This window comes from Phyllopteryx taeniolatus, chromosome 4 (genome assembly GCF_024500385.1).
Source record: "Phyllopteryx taeniolatus isolate TA_2022b chromosome 4, UOR_Ptae_1.2, whole genome shotgun sequence".
Classification (NCBI taxonomy): Eukaryota; Metazoa; Chordata; class Actinopteri; order Syngnathiformes; family Syngnathidae; genus Phyllopteryx; species Phyllopteryx taeniolatus.
Window position 1 is genome coordinate 9,541,794 of NC_084505.1, and position 15,804 is coordinate 9,557,597.

General features: G+C 41.6%; 1 protein-coding gene across 1 annotated transcript; it reads left to right on the forward strand.

The window, feature by feature from the left end:
* Positions 1–1,860: 1,860 nt before the first annotated feature.
* On the forward strand, positions 1,861–15,440 carry LOC133477532 (voltage-dependent calcium channel gamma-1 subunit-like). Its single transcript, XM_061772376.1, has 4 exons — positions 1,861–2,426; positions 11,566–11,640; positions 13,921–14,067; positions 14,146–15,440. Exons 1-4 carry the CDS (start codon positions 2,189–2,191, stop codon positions 14,376–14,378), a joined length of 693 nt encoding a protein of 230 aa, XP_061628360.1. The 5' UTR covers positions 1,861–2,188; the 3' UTR covers positions 14,379–15,440.
* Positions 15,441–15,804: the final 364 nt, after the last annotated feature.

The following is a 15,804-nucleotide window of genomic DNA, read 5'->3' on the forward strand; positions in this document are numbered from 1 at the left end:
GCCTGCCAGATCCAGGAATCCAGCGCCAGAGTATTTACGCTCGTTCGTGGTACACAGGCCTTCTCTCACGATTCCTTCTCATGTGTTCAAATTGATTCCTTGGCTACCCGCAATCGTGTCCTCCTCCGTCCTCAGTGTTCCTTCCGTGTCTCCCGCTTCGCTGCCTCCTCCAGCCACGCTGTCAAACTCTTCCACCTGCCCACGCTCCCACTTCCTGCACCTTCCCTGTCAGAAAAGTCAGAGTTGACTTGCAAGCGTGAACCTTTCCAGAAGGCGATCAATAATGACGATAAGAGCACATTGAGTCCGGCCACCCGACTGCAAATACAGAGGGAAATGTAGACTGTCATATGCAACATCAAATATCCTTGTGTCAGCATCTATTGACAGGAAAGCGCTAATGACAGCGCTGCGACTGATAACTGTCTTCAGGGCAAAGCAGACTCTTTTGATCATGATAAAGAATACTCAATGCGGCCTTGTGTTCTGTATGAATACGATCAATAGGTTGCAATCCACACTTCCCTAAATTTACAACTTCACAAGTCAATGTGCTGACTGATAAATGTCAAACGGTTGAAACGTGCGCCGCCTGAGAGGTCAGAGTCATTACGTCAGCATTATCAGTACAACGGCAAATACAAGTTCACTCACAGTCAACAATTTAGATTCATATTCGCACCGATTGGCAATTTAGTCTTCAATTAACATACTGTCCACATTTTGGGAATCTGGTCAAAACCCCACACAGGCAAGGGAAGAACACGCAAACTTCTTACGGGAGTGACATAAAGGCAGCTCAAAGGAGGCGAGGTTCATCTATTAAAGTAGTCTTTTTCGGTTGCCATTGTTATTTGATAGGGTCTTGTTGTTGTTCTCAACTGTCCATCCCGACATGAATGACCTTAACATACATCGAGTCGAGCAGAAGCAAGCATCGGGATTCCTGCACATTGCCATTTTATAATGTCAAGTAGCAACCGACTTGGCTCGTTAATTAGAAGTCTTTCATTTTTTGGCAAGTTGGGTTGGCTGTCGCAAGAATGGTTCATGTCAGACACACAAAGGAATTGGAAGAGTGAGGACAATTATGTCATTTTTGCTGTAGACTGAAAACATTTGGGTTAAATATTGAACAGGAGACAAGAGACTGACATATCAGCTTGTATTTCCATAAATTTACATCTGATACACAACTTGGTAGATAGAGAGCAGTATTTCGAACAAAACAGGGGAGCAAAAGCATTGGAACAGATATACTGAAAATAGATACGGTTCAAGGTTGGAGATTGACTTGACTAGACTAAAACCTTTCATTTCACTTCTTTTTTCTGCTGTGTGCAGTGCATTTTGGATTATTATCTGGCTGAATTAGGAAGACTCTCCCCATCATTTTGGTTGCCATCGATCTTTAAGATTTTGGAACGGAAACAAATCAACAACCACTACGTTCACTGTCCACATTTTAGAGACTGCATTGAATATAAAGGAAAGGGGGAAAAAGGGCTGTTATGGGTGTTGCAGCATGTGCCACAAAACTGCAAACACATTTCATCTCACATTTGGTCCACATATTTTCCATGTGTGGCACTTAAGCATTTGGTGCGAATGGTATTTGCTTGTTTCATAATCACCATGACGCAGAGTGATATATTTTTCTTAAGGAATACTTCCACTTTTAGATATGGAAAATTTGCTCACAAAAGGCACTCACTGTTTTGATGGGCCCTTATATTCACACATTTCACCAGCAACGGGATGGGCATACAACTTGACTCATCAGTCACAATTATAGCATTACAATCCCCACCACCCATTTCAAAACCGCAGCCACCACTTGCAGCCCCCCCCCCCACCAACCCAACAGCACCACTACACCCTTTCCCCGCAAAGGCAGACAGTTGGTTTGGTCATCAGCTATCATGATCTACCTCAACAGCTGTGCCTCTAAACTTGCAGCCCCCTCAGTCGCAGAGCAGATCGGAGCGAGCAGGATAAGGAGCATTAGTAGGACGGGGCCGTTTGACCCTCTTCACTTTGTAGCACAGGCAGACACTCAAAGCACAGACAGAGAGACAAGAAGACAATACCTTGCTGCTGTCTGAGTGAAGAGGAAAGAGTCGTAGAAAGGGTACATGACAAAAAAGTTTTATTTTTTCGCTAGACTAAACATTGAGCACGCGGAAGCATGGAAAAGCGCACCAAGATAAACATTGCCATTTTTGTGCTGCTGGTGGGCATGGCCTGCATGTTCACGGCCGTGGTGACGGACTACTGGGCCGTGCTCAGCCCTCAGGTGAAGAATGTCAACGAGACGTGCGAGGCGGCCCACTTCGGCCTCTGGAGGCTGTGCAAGAAACAAATCTACATCAGCGCTGACGACTACCAGGAGAAGCACGGCTGCGGACCCATCACCCTGGCTGGAGGTGAGGCGAGGTCGAATGGAATCCTATTCAACTAAAAAAGATTCTTTTTAGCTGGACAATGTCCACCTGGTTGCTCATTAGCGAGCAACAGTAGAGATGCTGGTGCAGGCTTCCAAGCTTTGCTGTACATCTTTGCACTTGTGTCTTGTTAAGAGCTCAAAGATCGTGCTTATTATTCGTCCATGTTGAGAAGGGAATTTTCAGCTTCAGCAGACGATGTAAACTGACGAATAGCAGGCGAGAAGGAGGCTGCAATAAGAAAACGGTCCAGTCCAAAAGTAATTCAAATGCTGGATTCGACATATTAAGAAGAGAACAACTGTTTGTGAATCAAATATCACTGACACAAATGTGGCTTATGATTAGAATTTACAGCCTAGCTTTAGTCTGATCATTCTCAAGATATACGTAAGTTGCCAGGGTTCCAAAATAACATTCTGAGTTCAACGGTCAAAACTGAATCCATTGTTGAAAATGTACATGTGTATATGCTGTATGTGTATCAGTGAGATCTGGGTTTGTGCACACGAGAAACACAGTTGATGAGCACAATTTACAATTTTCCTCCATTGTGTTCCAGCGCTTTGATTTTTAAACATTATTGTGCTTTGCAAATATGCTGCAGAGCGTCAAAGTGACAAATGATGCTTCTCAGTGCTCCTTTTTGGGACTAACAACACGGTGACACAGACAACATCTGAGCCTCCTGAGAAGACCTTAGCTAGCAGACTAATAATGAATAATCAGGATAGGTAGATGCATGTATTAATAAAATATAGTATAATACATGGAATTAATTAAACTTGGATCTCAAGGAACCACTCTATTTACATTTCATAGAATATACTCAGTCACTAGAGGCAGGTTTATACTTTTGCCCGAATACCTTATTTATATATATATATATATATATATATATATATATATATACATATAATAGTGTACTAACAAATGAGGGTGAGCCAAACTCACTTGGCCTCAAGCCTAAGCTTTTAGCCAAGGTTACAACACAACACATTCACTGAATATGCAAGCATAGACTTATAGTACAAGAATTGCTTCAGAAGTCATAATTCACACAAACAAATAATAATAATAATAATAAATAGGTTTTGCGCTACACACGAATGATCTTACTTCCTACTTGCAGTCTTCTTGTCTAGACAGTAAGTCTGTAATACTCCCATCATAACAAATGCATGCATCTCAAAATGGAGTTTGTGGATGTGTTCGTTTCTTTTTTGTTAGTTAAATGGAAAAAATAAAATAAAATGCAAACAAAGCCAAACGTTTGGAGGAAAAGAAATGAAAAGAAAAGGAAAAAGGAAAAAAATGTATTTTGTATTTTTAGTTGGAAAGATGAGCTTCCAGTCTTTCTACTTTTGAACTTGATAAACAACCTCCTTGGTGTTCATCAACAGAAGCAAAAATATGCCTTGTTTCAGGCTGTTTTGTCCACTGATAATTGTCTCCATCCATTTCATGATTAAAATGGATGCAAAAAGCTTAGTCGTTTGCAGTATGGTGCAGCACATCACGCGAACAGGTCATCCTCTTGCTTGTGGCGCATTCAGACCGCTATAGCAAATTGCCACTAATGCCGTTAATGAAGCTGAATCTTTTTGCGGTCCACATAAATAAGCCTGATTAGTGGCCATCGCCATGCCGGCGGTCGTTGTTTTACGAACTGAGCGAGCCTGCTTTCGGGCCGTGAAACCTTCTCTGAGTCTGCTTGCTGTATTTGGAGAGGAACGTTATTGTTTATCACAGCCGCAAGTCTTTAAGGGTGGCGTCAAAAGCCAATGATAAAAAGCAGGACTAATACTATTAGCAATGTGGTGAGATGAGGTCATCGTGAGACGCTCATCTGGAAAATATGGCTTGAGCTACTGTGCAGGTCTTTATGGCGATTGTAGGATTACAGTGCAACCTCTGAGGCAAAACCTTATTTTCTTGTCGCACTCCTATGAGAACAACGTAAGATAATAAAACTGCGGGGGACATGTGTCAGCGCTATGAATGTGACTTCACATAACTTCCCGTGTACATTCCTCTTTACTTCTCACCTTCTTCTTCTGCTAACAACCCATTCCACGTTAGAGGTTCCACTTGAGCTAAGACGTTTCATCCGAGGCCAATTGTTGCATCACAGCTCAAACGAATAAAGAAGGAATTATGAGAATGTTGCTTTGATTATAATGTGACCATCACAGCAGACCCAAAATAAGGACATCCAACTCAGCGTGGCTCCAGACAGAAACATATGTAGCATTTATATCATGTATTTTTATGTATCTTTTAATGATGCCATGCAAAGTCCGTGGCAGGCAGTCATTAGAGATACAAATATAGGCCCCACGAATACTCAGCTGTCTTGGCTGGCGGCCACGGCGGTCAAGTGTTCACGACTAATCCGAGTTCCCTCTTGAGTGACGGCGCCACCTGGAAGAACCCGACTGAGTTCCAAAGTTTGTCATCCCACTAAGGCAAGAATTCCCCCTGCTGCCTTCACAATTTCCAGACGTTCAAATTACCCCACCCTCAACAAAAGTCGCGAGGCGTAATGTAGTGAAGTGAAACGGCTGCCGCTATTTGGCTCACAGGACACGCTATTCTCGGGAGGGAGCTGGCGTGGGCACGCGTTAGCCTTCTCTGTGGCGCTGGGGGGTTGGGATTTCCCATTTATTTGGAGTGTCAAGAGCGCCATAATTATTAGTATACAGTCGACAGCCATTTTATTAGGTACACCGAATGACTTCCAATAGAAGTGTATCAAATATTCTGACTTTTACAAATACAATAGACTCCTGTTCTATTTGGATTGGCGTTGTCAGTCAGGTATCAATTTAACAGTACATTTATATTGTGGTAGTTTTTGTAGTCACTGTAGTGCATCATACTGAAAGGACTATTTCATTTAATTGTTCTGCCTGTCACTATACAATACATCACAGGCATCAATCAGTCTTGTATAAAGTACCTGAAAGCGATACTTGAGTAAAAGTACATGTATCTTAACAGAAAATAATTGGTAGCAGTTAGTCACATTTTGAGTAATACTTGAGTAAAAGTCTTAAAGTATCTGATATTTGCTGTAACCTTCTGATATTAAATACTTAAATATTGAATATTAAGTACTGAAGTATTGGAAGGCGTTGTAAAGTATTGAAAAGAGGGAGTAGTTAGAATTTTGATTATGTCTTCATTCATTTCCTTTAAAAACAATATTTAGCGAACTTCAACCGTGTAGAAAGTAGGGAAAGCTCCGCGGTGAATAATGAAGTTAGCCTGGCCATCGCACGACACTGGCGTCTCCTGACCTCAAACACGTAGAGCGAGAGAGATGCACTACCGGTGCGCCCATATAAAGTCTTCCTGATTACCTGCGTCTCATTTTCATGACACCCTCCCCCCCGCCAGTATCCCTACTACATCGGTACATGAAGGACTATTCTTCTGCCGCAGTTCATGCATTATGTCGACGGACAATTTCTTCAGACTTCATTTTGCAGTAACAAGTAACAAAGATGGTTGTATGAGAGTATGTATGAGAGTAAAATATATACATCTTATTTAGGAAATGTAGTGGAGTGAAAGTAAAAAATTGTTAAAATATAAATAAGTTAAGAACAGATATGTGAAAATTGTACTTAAGTACAAAAACTTAGTTGCTGTACTTAAGTACATTACAAGACTAGCAGGGTTAGATAAACAAAGATGCAGTTGTAATCCTTGACCGTTAGGTGACTCCGCGACCACTTTACAACTGAATGGAATTTCAATGAGAGAGTTTCTACCCAACGTCTCTGGTGGACTGACAATGGCCTCTCGCCTCTAGCCCTTTTTTGCATTCCAAAAGAATGATTCCATATGTGGTGTGGGGTATGACTCTAAGTCAGAGAATAAACAGTTGAGTCTTCCACACAAACACTGGCTAGTCAGAATCAGAATCAGAATCCGAATCCGAATGTGAATCAGAATCAGAATCTGAATCATCTTTATTTGCCAAGTATGTCTAAAACACACAAGGAATTTGTCCCCGGTAGTTGGAGCCGCTCTAGTACGACAACAGACAGGCAAATGACAGTGAATACTTTTGAGACATTGAAAAAACAGTCACTGAGCAATAAAGGGTTACTAGTAATCTGGTAATGCCGGTACAATATATATATATATATATATATATATATATATATATATATATATATATATATATATATATATATATATTAATTTTTTTTTTTTTTAAATTTGACAATTGTGCACAAAGATGCAGAGTCCTCTAGCAATTAGAGCAGTTTGAATGACTAATATAGCAATAGTCCGGTGCAATGACAATTGTGCAAAGGGCGCCGAGACTTCAAGGAGTGTATGCAGTTTAAAGGGACTAGTAGTGCGATAATCTGGGACAATGTCGATTGTGCAAATGGAGCAGATGCTAACTCTGGCATGAGTGGCCAGTATTGGTCAATGACAGATATGCAAATAGTGCAGCGTGGCGAGACTACTACAGTGAGTGCACGAGTAATATATAATTGGCCCGACAGAAATGTGACAACAAACTCAAGACAAAAAAATGGCAGCATGTTGCAATGGAATTGTAAATTAGCTGTTTAAGAAGTTGATGGCAAGAGGGAAGAAGCTGTTGGAATGTCTGCTAGTTTTAGTTTGCGTTGTTCGGTAGCGCCGACCTGAGAGAAGGAGCTGGAAGAGCTGGTGACTAGGATTTGGAGGGTCCGAGAGGATTTTGCATGCTCTTGTTTTAGTTCTGGCAGCGTGCAAGTCCTCAAGGGTGGGTAGGGGGGTACCAACAATCTTTCAGCAGTTTTGATTGTCCGTTTCACAAATGCGCTTCATCTTCTGATAAAGACCAGTACAGACTTTGGACATTCCTGTGCTTTACCTGAGACTTGGCTTTGTGAACGCGTCCCCGACGGCGCAGTTATGCTTCCCTCCTTCCATCATCACCGGGCAGACCGCGTCATGGAATTATCGGGGAAAACAAAAGGCGGCGGCATATGCTTCTATATCAACGAAAAATGGGGATTTTAACAAAGCTAAACTCAATACTCAATACACTAAATACAAGCAGCACATTGACTGTCCTACCAGGGAAAATAACATTTTAGACCACTGCTATACTACACTAAATAACACATACCGTGCCATACCTCCTGCAGCCCTGGGCTCGTCTGATCAACGCTTAATTCACTTAATACCAACATACAGGCAAGAACTTAAATTCGCAAACCCTACCGTGAAAAAAGGTGAAAAAGTGGAAAAAGCAAAGATAGAACTTCAAAGGTGTTTAGACTGCACAGACTGGAGTGTCTTTGAAAATTCAGCTGGCAGCCTGAATGAATATACGGACATTGTCACATCCTATATGAGTTTCTGTGAAGAGGTGTGTGTACCAACAAAGTCATTTCGCACATTCAATAACAACAAGCCGTGTTTCACTGCAAAACTTAAGCAACTTCGCCAGGCTGAAGAGGACGAATATCGAAGTGGGGACAAAAAAATATTGTCAGTGAATAATGCATGAATCTTACTGTCAAAATGCAAGCGAATGCAGGACATCTCTGACCGTATACCGATTGCTTTTAATATATGCTGCACCACATTAAACAATTTCCAAGTTATGACTTGCAAATACAGTGCAGAATATGGTTGAGAAAACACAATGCTCCAGCTGACATTCTTCCAACTCATCTTAATGGTTTCCGTTTGAGGACAAATCCCCCAGTTATGGTTCATAAAGCACGAACAGAGAAATGATAACAATTCCACATGAAAGAATTTCACTGATGTACCACAGTGAGAGTGCATGGAAAGAGGGATTAAGAATCCACACGCACGTTGAACCTCATCGCACAAGCCACATCAGTGACATGCACTCGATTCTGCATGAACTGATGCAATACCATCTTGTCGTAGCGGCTTTTCTGTTACGCGCATTAATGTTCTCACTACATCTCACAAATATGTTGGCCCGAAACACGTCTTTCTCATGATCAGACATGCCAGACTCTCAGAAACACGTTGCCTCTGACATAAAGAGTTCAACTGTGTAGAGCGACAGAGCTTTATTCTGCACCTCTTCTGTCCGTGTCGAATGGAATACGAACATCTCTATACTCCTAAGTATTGGTCTGCAATATGTATGGTACCGTTACACAAATAGCTTCCACTGTTCCGGGAAAGGCGGCACGCTGGAAAGTTGGTTATAAAATCCGCGTCACGGTTTTAAGGTTGTGGGTTCGAATCCAACCCTTCTGTGTGGAATTGCATGTTGTCCCTTTGCTTGCGTGGGTTTTCTCCAGACACGCCGGCTATCTCCCACTTTTCAAAAAACTTGCATGTTAGGTTCATTAAAGACTTCACAAGGGGTCAATGTGATTGTTTGTCTATATGTGTGACTGACAGCTGACCCAAACCCAGGCAAGCACATGGAGAACCTGTCAACTCCCCACAAGAAGGCCAGAGCAAAGTTTCAAACCCCAAACTTCAGAACTCTGAGGCAGGTGTGCTAACCGTTACTCACCGTGCTGCCTGTCCACTCAAAAGTTAGCGAAAGGCACGTACCAAATTGAGCAGGTCTCGAACCACAGTTCACAATCTCTGCTTTAGTTCATCCCGAAGGTGTTTGATGGGCTGGAGGTCATGGCTCTCAAATATTATCACATCAAACTAGGGCTGTCGCTATTGAATATTTTTAGAACCGATTATTCAATTGATTATTCCATTGAGTGATCGGATAAAAATGTATTTAGCATTAAAGTTTACTTCAAAATATATATATTTTTTCGATTACTACTTATTAACCCATAACTACCCATCCATCCATACATCCATTTTCTGAGCCGCTTCTCCTCACAAGGGTCGGGGAGTGCTGGCGCCTATCCCAGCCATCCTCAGGCAGGAGGCGGGGCACACCCCGAACTGGCTGCCAGCCAATAGCAGGGCACGCATAAACAAACAAGCATTCGCACACACATTCACACCTACGGGCAATCTAGAGTCATCAATCAACTTACCATGCATGTTTTTGGGATGTGGGAGGAAACCGGAGTGCCCGGAGAAAACCCCCGCAGGCACGGGGAGAACATGCAAACTCCACACAGGCGGGGCCGGGGATTGAACCCCGGTCCTTAGATAGAACTGTGTGGCAGACGCTCTAACCAGTCGATCACCGTGCCGCCACCCATAACTATTGCTGTTTATTTCTTATTGTCTAATGATTAAAGAAAACCAAATAACCATTAAGTAATATCAGGAGTGATGTACTCACCAACTTTCTTGAAGCTGAGAGCTACTTCTCGGTCCTGATTAATGCAAAGGGCTACAAGTTTGATTTACACCTCCGAGGCTGCTTTGGGTTCAATTACGTCAATTACGGGTTATTCAGAATACAGCTGCAAAAAACGATTATCATCAAAATATTGTAAACTGACAATTGTTTTTCCATAAATTGATTATGATTCAGTTACTGGATTGCTCCGTAACGTCAGTAAAAAAAGGAAAACCATTAATCAGTTTTCCAAAGTAAAAGCAGATGTTTGGGAATGACTTGTTTTGATTAAAAACATAATCAGTCTGCATTCATGAAGCACTATAGAAATTGGAGGATATTTACAGTTGAGAGGCTGAAATCAGAGGATTTGGACAATTTCAAGTTAAACAATGTCTCTAAATGATTAACTGATTATCAAAAAAAGTAGTCAAGTAATTGGATGGTTGATTAGTCCTCAATGAATCAAATAATTGTGACTCCTCTATATCAAACGAATTAAAACATGCCTTTATGGACCTTGCTTTGTTCGCTGCGAACTCAAACCTCCCCTGACCGTACACGCAAAGTTGGAAGCATACAATTATCCAAAATGTCAGCCACTCACTTGGCTGTCAGATGCAGTGGTAAGCTCAACTTTTTATACATTAATACATTGTTTACCATGCGCTACATGTCCTAAGACTCCTTTTTTCCCATATGGTGTCAAATATGGAAAAGAATGTGGGAGAAATGTGAGACATTGTGAAGTTACTGGTAGACTTACATATTCACACTGTACAGCGACGACAGGTGGAGCATAATGTATATGCAGTTGCAGTATGCGGGGGAAAAAGTTTGGAAAAGATTTGGAGGCTGAGCAATAAATCACGCAGAACATAGCTTACATTCACAGTTCACTCAACAGCTCTTTATATTGCTCGTGTAGTGCAAAGTGCTCCACAGTATCTCTAAATTCTTAATCAAAATAAGATTGATTGTCGGCTCGCATCGTACACACTGAGGTGTTAATATGCCAAAGCTCTTTGAATAACTTGTTGTATTGTTCCACGCAACAAGAAATTACAGTTCAACCTCTGAAGGCGAACACAAGCTGTTCGAGGATGGTTGTCCACCTCTGATTTGTTCTGATTGAAGTATTTTCTCATCGGAAATAATAGCAATAAAAATAATCTGCTCCAGTGCCAAACAGTCATCATTCATAAAAGCTTTATCAACTTTAAAAGTCACATGTTCAGTTTTTTACCTGTCATACAACACTTTATAGTGAAACATAAAACAGCAAAAAGCTCAAAACGTTAATATAAAGCCGTGAAGCAAAGGTGATTCACGATGCCAGCAAGTGTCATGCATCTCATTTTGTAAAGAAAGAAAAGACTTAAACCCTAAAGTGTAAAAACCTTCAACTTTGATGATACCAAGCCAGGGTGTGTCCTGCCTCTCACCTGAAGTCAGCTGGGATGGGCTCCAGCTCACCAGTAACCCTAAGTGCTATAGAAAATGGATGGATGAGAGTTCTTGAGAAAAAGCCAGAGAAAAAGCAATTGCACAGAGTGAATCCTTTGACGGTGATGGTTCAAAGTTTTGTACGACTTTAGAGGTGTACTTTTTTAGAAATGTTTTAGTAAAATTCAGAATTTCACCACTTAAGAAGTTTCACTGCATAAGTCAGTGTAAAGTCCACACGATAAAACCCCATGCAAACACCACCTGTGAATTTCCAACACATAAACTTGAGGTATTAATATGTCAACATCTTCTGCAGCTCGTTGCGTTGTTCCGCTCACCCTAAAGGAATTCCCGGAATTATACATGTCTGAACTTAACATATCTTATTTTTCCCCTTAGATGAAAACTGCACTTACTTCGGCCACTTTACTCCAGGACAGGACACTGAGATATTTGAACACAAAACACAGAAAGGTGAGTCTCATTTCATGGTTGATTGGCCCTCCCACAATGCCCTCTATATGTACCCCCACTCTCCAGAGGCTGCTACTTTCAATCTGTCATCGTGCGCTTGTGATGCTTCGCCGCATTTGCATTCCCAGCTGCCCCCGCTGCAGCAGATGCATTGGTTTGTGCAAATGTGTGCATCAAGTTGCGTACACCCCCACACCCGAAGCTAAAGATGCTAATGCAGGCATTCATAACATAAGTAACCTCCGCCCCCTTCCCCCAACACTCACAAACAGTATATCAGCCCCCCAGGGACACGCGTGCTGCAAGTTTTCGTGAATGATTGCCTCACTGTTGTGTTATTCACTCTTGCGTGAGTGCTGTGTGGGTATCCCATCATAGTGCATGTTCATGACATGGTCACATCATCACAACCCACCCCTACAGTGAAATGTGCTGTCAGAAAGAATTCATTATGGGAGAAGAATATTGTATAAATAGTTGAAAGCTGGCAACCAGTTTGGGGTGTACCCTGCCTCTCGCCCGCAGTTAGCTGGGATAGGCTCCAGCATACCTGCGACCCTAGTGAGGATAAGTGGTGTGCAAAATGGATGGATGAATGTATTGACAAAAGCAGGGTGTTGTCCGCTTCTTGCCCAAGTCTGCACTTATGATCTTTATTTTTCTTGGTTGGAAGAAATCACATAAATGTGCAAAGTCCTCTATGCACACCCTCATAAGTGATCAAATTACAGCTCCTTGTCCACCAGAAGTTCACTATGGCCGATTTCTGTTTTTACTCTCTTTGAGGACTGAGAAATGTTGCTGTGCGATGGTGACTTAAAATTCCGTGTTAGCCTGCAAGCTGCAAAGTTCCAGGAGAAGGGTGGCGAGGGTACGACCCACCTCAAAATGAAGGTTTATTGCTTTCTCCAAAGGAGTGGCTCCCCAATAAGCATGGTTCATGCGAACTGGCCACAAAACAAAAACAAATACCATGCAAACGATCCACCTCCATGCTGAGAGAAAAAAAAAAAAACAGCTGCTGTTCATGTTGCATACGCAAACTTGATCTGCAAACACAGTTGAAGATGAGCTGGAGCCTTGGGGACTTGGGACGAGAGGTGGGGTCTACCGTGGAGTAATCGCCAATCAATCGCAAGGCAATTAAAGACAAATAAACATCACACTCACATTCACACCTATGAACAATTTAGTCTTCAATCAACCTACTACGTGGAGAAAAACCACGCAAGCACAGGGAAACAAATGTCAGAGTAAAGATTCGCACCCCAAACACTAGAACTGTGAGGCAGATGTGCTAACCACTGCTTTCCTATTTCCTATTAACAATGGGGAAATTGTTAATAGTAAAACATCCACATGATAAATCCCCTTATATTTTATAATAAGAGACAAAGTGTGTTCTTCTCTTTTCACCCATTGTTAACGAATGGCAAAAAAAAATTCCACCAAAAGCCAAAGAAAACGCAAAACACACACAAAGGGTTCTACTTTTGTGACTGTTGTAAATCCGGTGATAATAATTATAATAATGCCTGAAATGAATTGATTTCTACAATCATTCAGAGGGTTTGCCGTTCACATATTTATGAATGGTGTACATCTGACATTCACCACACCACTGAGCTCAGAATCTGTCTGCTTGTGCCCTATTCAAATTCACGTTAGACCAACGGTCTTAGACGTGGTCCCAGCAGGTGAAGGTTTAGACCAACCTTGTGCCCATTGTCACATGCGCCAGATGCATATCAAAGGACACACCTTCGTTGCGGCTTTCCGTTCTGCCAAATTGGCAGCCTTGCACTTGCACAAAAAAATCTAAATATAGTTTTCGCGCTCTGCCACAGACCTGCCATCTACGAATATCGAGTCCAAAGTGTTAATCCTTAATTGCTAACTGAATTGCGATAAAATGATGTGGATACGGAGGATCAAATCCTGACACAGCGTAACCTTTGGTTTCAGTATTGTCACAGGACAAATATTGTCTCTTTCATTGCCATGGAAACCGTAGATCTAAATTAGAGGTCTGTAATATTGGTGGACCAGCCAGGACACATCTCATGTTGTGCTAGCACAAACATCCGTTCTTGAGTCGAGGTTGAGGGGAGTCGTGTGTGTGTGTGTGTGTGTGTGTGTGTGTGTGTGTCGTGCTTGTATAAACAAAATATGAATTAAATTTTCAAGTGCAGTGGGAGCCCATGAGTAGAATCCCTGATTGTTCCTTTTTATTCCTTCTTTAATGAATGGATTTAAAAAAAAACTGATCTCTCATTCCAGAGTACAACATCTCTGCTGCAGCCATCTCCATCTTCAGTCTGGCCTTCATGATTTTAGGGTCTCTGTGTTTGATTGGCTCATGCACGGGTAAAGGCAAAGGAAGACTATACCTCCTCAAACCTTCCGGAATGTTTTTTGCATTTTCAGGTAGGTTCACGCAGCTAAAGCTCCTCGTCTTCACCACCACCACGTGGGAGGGCAATTCATGAGTGTTTTTCTTCCCAGGTCTGTGTTCGTTCATCTCACTGGAGGTGATGCGTCAGTCCGTCAAACGCATGATCGAGAGCGAGGACACCATCTGGATCCAATACTACTACAGCTGGTCCTTCGCTTGTGCCTGCGTTGGCTTTGTCCTTCTCTTTCTCACTGGCATCGCCCTCCTCATCCTCTCCATGCCACAAATGCCCAGGAACCCGTGGGAGACCTGCATGGACGCCGAGCCCGAGCAAGTGGAGTGAAAGTTCGAACCATATTAGAGTGTAAGAAGAACAAGAGCTGGAAGGACCGTAGCCATGATGGGAAGTTTACCTCGCAACCATTAAACAACTTGAATGTGTCTTTTGTAGAGTTTCTAAAATATGTACGAGAAATGAAAAGGAACGTCATCTCTTAAACCTGTTGATGATGGAAAACTAAAAGCCCCCTTGTTCACAAGCAGAGAGACAGGCTCGCTATATATTGCAATATTACATTAAACGGGCAAAATATTATGTTTTCCTATTCCAATATTTTCTGATACTCTTGGTTCTTATTAGAGTGTGCAAGTGACGTGTGCCTCACGCAGGTGGACAGCGAGTGAATGAGCTCATATTCTTTTTTTTCTCCGCCCATGACTCATATTCAAATAATTACATAATGTGACCATGGTGTGATTGAATAATTATGCAGTGCATGCAGTCTCTCATGTGTATGATATATTGTACATATTAAGTGTTCCTCTTCTGATTTTACTTTTGTGGTATTTCACAAGCAATAGCACAAACAAAAACAAAAAAAACAAACAAACAGAGAAAACAATAATGGAGCCAGACATTGAGTTTTAGATTAGTTGCATTAACTTTAATTATTTAGATTTAACTAATCTAATTGTGGAGTAAATGAACCTAAAGCAATGAACAGCTTTGTGTTGCAAGTGCTAAAAAAAATAATACTTTTCAGACTCTAAAATTTGTATTGATTGCTATTCATGCTCAATGGTCCCCAATGATCTTCATGATGTGTTATGCTGCAGTTGTGCGTATTTGTCATCTGTATTGTATGCTGTCTCTGTCTACCAAATTTGTGAGGTTTTTCTTTCAATCCAAAAAACAAACAAATACAATTTTGGTGATACATCCTTTTTGGGGGGGACAGCGACTGAAAGACAGCAGCATGAGATTTAATTAGGGGTTGTTGTATACATATAGCATATACTTTTTGGTGGCTTTGTCAAGGTTTAATAGTGTGTTGTTGAATTTCGAAATGTTGCATATTCTATGTGTGCACCTTTTTAAGGAAAAATAAATATGCTTGGGACACTTGCCTTTGTGTTGATAGTGTACAGGAACGGAGGTAATGGTCCTGGCCGCACTCTATCAACGTCAAGCAAACAGTACCTTTCAGTAAAAAGCCGACGTTAACAAAACAACACCTACTTTGGGTTTGAGAACACAATTTGTGAATGATATAAAATGAATACTGTATAGGGAACACTTACAGTAACAGATCCAGTAACTTACATTTCTGAAAATTTCAGTGTCGTTAGGTACACATTTTTCAGTCAAGCCTATAGCAATGTTTAAGATTACATACTGTATTAGATTTCATACCTGTTTAGGGCTCAATACATCCATCCATTTTCTGAGCCGCTTATCCTCACAAGGGTCGCGGGAGTGCTGGAGCCTA

Bases quoted from the DNA above. Each gene is read 5' to 3' on its own strand.
- LOC133477532 (XM_061772376.1), top strand. From the start codon at position 2,189: ATGGAAAAGCGCACCAAGATAAACATTGCCATTTTTGTGCTGCTGGTG. The intron at 2,427-11,565 runs GTGAGGCGAGGT...TTTTCCCCTTAG, and splicing joins ACCCATCACCCTGGCTGGAG to ATGAAAACTGCACTTACTTC. The intron at 11,641-13,920 runs GTGAGTCTCATT...CTCTCATTCCAG, and splicing joins TGAACACAAAACACAGAAAG to AGTACAACATCTCTGCTGCA.